Consider the following 8,966-nt stretch of genomic DNA (forward strand, 5'->3'; position numbering starts at 1 on the left):
TTGTAGTATAGTTTGAAGTCAGGTAGTGTGACGCCTCCGGCTTTGTCTTTTTGACTTAGGATTGTCTTGGCAATGCGGGCTCTTTTTTGGTTCCATATGAACTTTAAAGCAGTTTTTTCCAATTCTGTGAAGAAACTCATTGGTAGCTTGATGGGGATGGCATTGAATCTATAAATAACCTTGGGCAGTATGGCCATTTTCATGATATTGATTCTTCCTATCCATGAGCATGGTATGTTCTTCCATTTGTTTGTGTCCTCTTTTATTTCACTGAGCAGTGGTTTGTAGTTCTCCTTGAAGAGGTCCTTTACATCCCTTGTAAGTTGGATTCCTAGGTATTTTATTCTCTTTGAAGCAATTGTGACTGGAAGTTCATTCCTGATTTGGCTCTCTGCTTGTCTATTACTGGTGTATAAGAAGTTGCATTTTAAAGTAACAGAAATTGGGGAAACTCTTAATAATTAGGGTGGTAGAGTTACTGGAGGGATCAGGGAGTAAGTATTCCACCAAACAGGAACATTAGTATGTGAATATTTCACTAATACAATAGCAGGGTCAGTAGGGGTTGAATTGAGATTCTCTAACTTAGGGGAGAGTTCTTAACTTTGATTTTATTCATAGCTTACTTTCATGAGTAGAATTTTTGGCACCATGCTTGAAAGAAAAAGTAAACACTTTTTTTTCAAAGTTAGTTTCCAAAAGAAGAAATAAAATTTCTTAGTTATCATCGCACTCTTCATTTGACTTCCCTCCCAAATTGCTATTGTTTTCTGCTTCTCTTGTGTTTTCTTAAATACTCATCAGTGTGAGTTTTCTTAAGTTTAGTTAGACGTTCCACTAGGCCTCTTACCTCATTTGTGGCAAGGTTTGGTAAACATTTAGTTTGAAAGATACAACTGTGATGAAATATAGCCTCAGTTGTAGCAAAATTAAATTTTACGCAATGGCTTTAATTGGTGGTATACCTTTGAAGAGTTTGCAATATGCCCAAGTGCTACAGCATACCGTATGAGAATCACTGGGTAGCAGTGATTTCTGGGGGTGAAGAATCGAGGAGAATGGAAAATATATTAAGGGATCCGAAAAAGATTCTAGAGAGACGTGTCTGTTCCCTGTTTTCCCCCAACACTGATTTCTCCAAATTTGGAGGCAAACTACTACATCTCAAAGAACGGCTTTTCCTTTAGAACCACAGGCTCCTTAACTATACCCTTTTTCATTAGCCTTACTTTCCTCTTGCATTTTATCCCTCCAAATACAATCTTTTGTGCTTCTCTAGGGAGATTCCCTTTGTGTTGAATTTTAAGATTATGAGTAGTATAAATTATGTGGGTTGCATCATAAAACAAAGTGTGAACACACACAAAATCTTACTGATGAGTCAAGTTCCTAAGCACTATTAATAAGTTGAAAGTGTTAATTAAGGCTGGGCGCAGTGTCTTACATCTGTAATCCCAGCACTTTGGGAGGCCAAGGCGGGAGGATAGCTTGAGCTCAGGAGTTTGAGACTAGCCTGGGCAACATAGCGAGATCTCATTTCTACTAAAACTAAACAACAAAAAAAATTAGCCAGGTGTGGTGCCACATGCCTATAGTCTCAGCTACTCAGAGGGGCTGAGGTGGGAGGATTGCTTGAGTTCAGGAGGTCAAGGCGTCAGTGAGCTGTGATTGCGCCACTGCACTCCAGCCTGGGTGACAGAGTGAGACCCTGTGGGAAAAAAAAAAAAGTGTTAAGTAGGGAGTATTTGCTTATATGTATATATTTTGTTGTTTTCCCCAAATCCTTATGCCTCTGAAGAGGATATACTTTGATGAATGAAGATATTAGGGAGGGTAGGGAGAAAGAATAGAAGTTTTTACATATAAATACAAATAGAAGTATTTTAAAAATAATTTTTTCTTAGCTTAATTGATACCCTGCCTTCTGGAATTGTGAAAGGCTAATAATGAATTCGACTATTGAGAAAGAGAATAATTCCTACTTCATTTGAAGTATTCCCTCATTGAAAACACCAGTTTGCACCATCCAGAAGGCCTTTTTACTTCAGTTATTATCTGATTTAAAATTTGTTTTTAGGTGTGTTATATTTATTTCTACTTCATATATACATGTAATTATAGATAGAGTTTTTAAAGCATATAGAATACTGTTATTGTTTAAACAGTTTATAAATAAGGTACTTTTATACTTATAAAAATTGTTTTTGATATGTGCAGGTTACCATGCTACAGATTTGTGTACATCAGTACACTATTTGTACTTGCTTCCATGCCTAGCATTTTTGTTACATGCATGGATCTACAAAGGAATTGTGGTTTGTTTCAGAGCTGCATGTAGCAGGCATATGTGTGATATATTTTTATTTCGGCTATTATTTCCTGTTTTTTAATTTTCAGCATGCTGGAACAGGATTCCAGGAGAATGAACCCTAGTGTGAGCCCTGCAAATCAGAGGAGGCACCTTCTAGGATTTTCTGCTAAAGAGGCACAGGACACATCAGATAGTATCATCCAGAAAAACAGCTACAGGTTAGATGGCATGCATCTATCTTTTGGCCTAAGTGATTTAATGAAGCTGAAACAAGAGAATTATCTGTAGTATAACATTGCATCTAAATTGTTCATGTATCATTTCGAGTAGTAGGACACATAAATTACTGAAACCATTAATAAATTTTACTTTTAATATTCTAAAACTAAATTTACTTTGAAACCTTTTGTAGTTTTAAAATTCCTATAGAGATGTAATGTTAAAATCTCAGTTTGTGTGCATTAATATACATATTGAAATATATACATATTATATACAATGTCTTTAATAGTTATTTTATCTATCATGTGTTTATACATATAACACATCTAATATTTGTTACTCTCTCACCTGTGGATGGATATGATATGGTAGAATAACATGATTGAACCTATTTGCAGTCATTAGGTAAAATGATTTATACTCATTTATTGTGATCTTTGTTGAATCCCTCCCTTGTTGCAATTTAATAATGACTTGATAAATTTCCATATTGCTTGTCAATAGCAAAAGGCTTTAATTGTATAAAAATGCAATTTCTATATTAGGTTAACTAGAAGAAGGTATAGTGGACATTTTTATAGTTGTATACTTTTTGATAAACATTTCCCTGTGTTATTTAGAATTTGTATTAGAGCCAAATGGAGCCAGCTCCTTTACTAACTAACAAGGCAAAGGGAGGTCACAGTATGGTAACCCTTGCAACATGTAATGCTTGAAAATTATTACACATTTGTTTACTTTTATCTCTTTAAGGATTTATAGGGCAATCATTCTTCCTAATTTTTACTGTTACATCCATACTGTTGAAAGATGATCACCACAATCCTGCAGGCTTGTCTCCACTTAGCCTTCCTGAAAAAACTGTTATTTTTGTGGAATGCAGTATGCTAAGTCAGTGGAGGACCCAAAGGATTTTATGGCAGTAGCTGCAATGCAGCATAGCAGTGGTAGATGTCATAATGTTGGAAAACATAACATTTCCTGTGTTTTTACATGCCAAAATTCATCATACTTATTAAATATTGACCTTGATGATCTCTTAACAGTGCCCCTGAATATTGGTAGAGTTTAATAGTATCTTTAATTTTACTAAATAATTTGTCCAGGTTTGCCCTACATGTTCTATAATTTTGAATTCTGTTAGTGTCCACATAAGGTCCATCAAAAATTAAATTTAAACCTAATAGCCTTTGGATTTACAAGAGTCGAGATGACTTCTTGCTAAAGAATAGAACAAGTTATGGATTGAATTCTTGAAATTACAGTTCAGGTAAGCTTTACAAGAATATTATTTCTTCTGCACTACCTGCAGCAAATAGAAGCCTTCACTTTTGTTCACATTAGCATAAGATAACATGGTGGCTCCCAGAAAGCATGCTAGTCTGATCATACTAGTTCAGCCTAGAAATCTGAATGACTTTCTGGCTGAAATTTATCAGCTTTAAAAGTAGTACATGGAATGCAAACTATTTTCTCTCTCCCTACTCCAAAGTCACCATTGAGTGAATAATCTGGGTTACTGGTCTTGGGAAAAAAAAAACCACCCAGGAAAGATTATGGATTCTTGATTACATGCAAGTCTCTTGAAATATTATTCAGCAACTTGAGAGATTTAAATAAATGCCCGTCCATTAATTTGATGTTCTTGCTTTTATCAGTATAAATACTGAATAAAAGATACCAAAAAATGTTTGTGAAACATTTGAAAGCACCTAATATTACTTTGTTCTGTGTTCTGAACTGAATTTTAGATGTTTTATCTATTTTCAGCCATGATACCTATACATTTTTTAATGCAGCTTACTTTATGTTTCTTTTTCTAAGGAGAGCTATGAGATATGGTTCAAATAAAAAAGTAGATTCTAATCCCATAGTTTATAATATTGTATTAGCATATCATTTAGGAATTAACTGCATATATTTTTTCAGTCATAGAAATGTGTGGTATATAAATAGTATGACCATATAATGTTCTATCAAACTGGGACACTTTTAAGAAGGAAAGGTAGTGCTAGTAATAATTACATCAGAACATCAGTACTGCTATCTTGGATATATGGGAAAGGATGGTCACCCTATATGTATAAGATGTCACCCAGAATTGATCTTTACTCCTCCAAGAATTCTCATTAGCTCCCTAGCACTGTCCTTTACTTCAGTGATTTATTTGCTGATTTTTTTTCTCTTGGCATAAAATGTTTGCAAGCAGACTCGAACTCTGACTGTTTCTGGGCTAATGTAATGTTGGCCTAATTGTCTCCAGATTGCATGTTGGCTGATTTTCTCTCTCCTTTAACTCCACCCAATCCTTGTCCTGGTATTTCCCCTATCAGACTTTTTTTTTTCTTCTTCTTTTCTGAAGAATATTTTTGGCTGATAGAACAAAGCCAGTTAGCACAGATGTGCAGAAATTGTTACTAGAGTTCAGATCAGAAATACATTTTCAAAGGCAGTTTTGGACTTTTCTCATGGGCTACAGTGTTTGTATTTTTCTAAGTATGCAGGCATGATTTTTAAAATAATGCGTATGTCATAGATTTATAAGAAGAGGTGCTAAGCAACCTCCTCTTACAGGCATTCAGATTTATCAAACACAAGGCAGATTTTTTTTTTCCTTCTCACTCAGTGCTTCATTTTAGGCTGATCCTTTTCTGTTTGCAGTCATTACCTGTGCACCAACATGTCTGTTTTATTCCAACCAACTTAAACCTGCTTAACCCTTACAGCCGCAAGAGAGGACATTGAGAATATTCCTTGTGCAAGTTGCAGGGAAGAATGTTCTATATATCCTCTGCTGTTGTTTCTTTTCTCTCGTATGGGGCATAAATAGGTATCTCTAACTTTTAACTTGAAGTTAACCTTCCACTTTGCCAAAATTATTTCTGTTAAGGGGCCAGTGCTTTCTGCCATCTTACTTGCCCTTTCCTCAGCATTTGGCTGTGTGGGTCTTTTGCTCCTTGAAAGACTTTCCTTTTGTGTTGCTACGTTTTTTTAGTTTCCTTTTTTTATTGGCTGCTCCTTCACAGTAATCTTTGTGGGCTCCTTTTTTACCCAAATCTCAAGGTTTGGAACTGTGAACTTTTTAAATTTTCTTTCTGTCTAGGTGACTCATCCATAATTTCATGCACACTCCATATCTGTATATCCTGATGACTCTCAAATTTATGTTTTCAGTCCAGACTTCTTTTCTGAGTCTCCAAACTCACATATCCAATAGTCTCTTTGACATCTCTGTTTTAACATTTCAAACTTTACACATGCACTGTGGAACTCAGTTCCTCTCCCTCTTTTACTTCCAACCAATTTTCTACAACTATGTTTTTTCCTTTCCATTGCTTAAGCCAGAAATCCTGATTCCTGTCTTTCAACAAGTGTTGTTGATATTCTTCCCAAAAATTTTCTTGAATTGGTCCACCCCTCTCCGTCTCTGCTGCCACAAACCTAGTCCATGACATTATCAGTTCTTGCCAGGATTGCCATAGCTCTTTCCGAATTGGTGTCTTAGCTTCCCCTTTTGCATCCATTGAGTCCATTTTTGGTACCATGGCAAGGTATACATGTAAATTGAAATGTATCACTTCTTTATTTGAAACACTTTTGTGACTTCTTAATACATTTTGTAATTCCTTATTATGACCTCGTCTCTGTCTTCCCAACCTCATCCTGTTCCCCCTCTACCTCCCCACTTGCTTGCAACTCTTCAGCCAGTGGTCTTTTTAAAGTTCTTTGAGCCCACCTTTCTCCCATCTGCCTCTTTTACGCCTAGAACGCTCTTACCCCAGTTTCTATAGAGGCGGCTTCTTCTCATCATTTAGGCCTTGATGTAACTACCATCTCCTTCTCGGACCATTTTATCTAAAGTATGTACTACCATTGCTTTTCCATTTCAACCATTTGTTTGTTTCTCTCATAGCACTTACCGGGGTTTGGATTTATTTTATCCATTTGTTTTCTTCTATTTGGTCCATCTTCCCCATTAAGGTCTTTGGGGACAGAAAGTTTGATTCTCTTATTCCCTACTGGATTCTCAGCACCTAGCACAATACCTGGCACACAGTTGGTATTCAGCAATTTTTTGTTGAATGAATAAATGAAAAGTGTGAATCTCACTATGTTCAGTTTTATATGTTTACATGTTTTCTTTTGAGATATTAGCATATCTAGTTTTCTAAATCCAGATCATCCTATATAAAGAAATTCAGGAGAGGGGTGCAAGTTTTCTTAGTGAGAGAGATTAAGATTACAGACTGAAGAGCACAAATAGCAGTAAATCTCAAATTCTAACTTTCAACTCCAGTTTTGCTTCCTACATCACACCTTGGATATGAATTCACATGATCTACATCAACGTGATGGCTAGCAAACTATATATTTTTGAAACAAATAGAGTAACTAGTTAATGTCAGTCACCCTGTTGTTTTACTAGTGATTCAGATTCTTCCATGATCCCATAGTATATATTCGGCTTTTCAACTCTTTCACTTTTCTCCTGCCAAGCATTTTATGTCTTACCCTATCCCTAACATACACACACACACACACACACACACCCCTCTACCTATTTTATGGGTACTATCCAGTTTTATTATCGTAGAACTGTGAATAACCCCAAAACTTTAGTCTGGTCACATAATACCAGTTGATTTTCGCCTCAATTACCCCATTACTGTGTTACCACCTCTGTAATAGCAGCATTGTGCATGTCTTAAGCTTGTTGAAGACATGATGAACCATGTGTTATTGTATCCCGTATTCCAAATTAATTGCTCAATAAATGGTGACTAGACAAATGTGAATTACCATCCTGTCTCTGTAGAAAATCAGAAAATGACATTTCATGTAAAATAAGTTTTTATATTTTATACTTTATCTTGCAGTATATTCTGTTTACTATATTTCCATGAAAAGTTAACACTAATGATGATTTTCTTATAGCAAACTTCTTAGGAATTTAAGATACAAGGAAACAAATTTTGTGCATCCATGTTTCAGATATGATCATTCTGTTTCAAATGACAAAGCCCTGATGGTGCTAACTGAAGAACCATTGCTTTATATTCCTCCACCTCCTTGTCAGCCCCTAATTAACACAACAGAGTCTCTCAGGTGAGTGTTGTAGATTATTGCAGAACAACTCAGAACATCTGAGTTGGTTCCCATGTTTAGATTTGGAACCTAGACAAGTAATTGGTCAGGTTCACTAAGTGACTGAAAGAATCTCTGAATTGTTTGTTGGATAACTGTAGGCATATTAGTTATCCAGTTGTGTTGTCCAGTTTCTCCACCAACCTGATAGATATGGTGATGGGTCTATTTTATGTGATGGTTGCTTACTTAAATATGTCTTCTTTGAAAACTACAGAATTAAATTAATATTAAAATTTCAGGGTGTTAGGCTTATAGTTGGTAACATTCATAGCAGAAAGTACCTTTTTCTTCCAATTAGGAAGATAATGATTAGTGGATATGTGATTCTGGAGATACTTTACCGTTAGTACACACTTCTTTATCAGCTTTTCCCTTAAATTTTTTTCCTGTGATTTTGGACCTTATCCTTAAAACCTCAAAAGCTACCTCAGGTTTTTTGTGATAGGTAGTAATCAACTACAGTTAAATAAACATAGTTTAACATCTTCATAGCTGCTGTAAAAAGTAAGCAAAATAAAGGAAGTTATATGTGAGCTACACTTTTATTTCCTGTGTTGAAAAATTTGCATTTTTTTTTACCCCCAGCAATTGAGTTCATTCTTTTTCTTCTCCCAAAAGAGCAGGATTTTCAAGAGGTTTTAATGCATCTATTTGTTGTTAAGGGTCCTATGACTTTTATTTTATTTTTAGACAGGGTCTTGCTCTGTTGCTCAGGCTGGTGTGCAGTGGCTTGATCATAGCTCACTGCTTTCCCAAACTCCCAGGCTCAAGTGATCCTCCTGCCTCTGCCTCCTCAGTAGCTGGGACTATAGGCACATGCCACCACGCCCAGCTAATTTTTTTAAAAAATTTTCTGTGGAGACATCGTCTCACTGTGTTGCCCAGGCTAATCTCAAACTCCTGGACTCAAGCAATCTTCCCACCCAGCCTCCCAAAGTGTTAGAATTACAGGTGTGAGCCTCCGTGCCCGGCAAGGAAATACTTTTTTTGGTTGAAAAACCTTAACATCCAGTGTTTATATTTGGGAGGTATTTAGCTGTAATTTTCTTTGAATTTTGAATGCGTGGTTGACAGGTTTACCATGTGAAAATGCATGTCTTAAAAAGGTTATTTATAGATTCAATGCCATCCCCATCAAGCTACCAATGAGTTTCTTCACCGAATTGGAAAAAACTGCTTTAAAGTTCATATGGAACCAAAAAAGAGCCCGCATTGCCAAGACAATCCTAAGCCAAAAGGACAAAGCCGGAGGCGTCACACTACCTGACTTCAAACTATACTACAA

General features: G+C 35.9%; 1 protein-coding gene across 1 annotated transcript in view; it reads left to right on the forward strand.

Annotated features, from left to right (window-relative positions):
* Positions 1 to 8,966, forward strand: part of ATF6 (activating transcription factor 6) — a 245,648-nt gene that overhangs the window by 81,059 nt on the left and 155,623 nt on the right. Inside the window, exons 10-11 of the mRNA XM_031935524.1 lie at positions 2,398 to 2,529; positions 7,526 to 7,641. Coding sequence (XP_031791384.1) covers positions 2,398 to 2,529; positions 7,526 to 7,641 — 248 coding nt within the window. The remainder of the gene's footprint in view (positions 1 to 2,397; positions 2,530 to 7,525; positions 7,642 to 8,966) is intronic.

The sequence above is a fragment of the Piliocolobus tephrosceles genome, chromosome 1 (genome assembly GCF_002776525.5).
Source record: "Piliocolobus tephrosceles isolate RC106 chromosome 1, ASM277652v3, whole genome shotgun sequence".
Taxonomy (NCBI): domain Eukaryota; kingdom Metazoa; phylum Chordata; class Mammalia; order Primates; family Cercopithecidae; genus Piliocolobus; species Piliocolobus tephrosceles.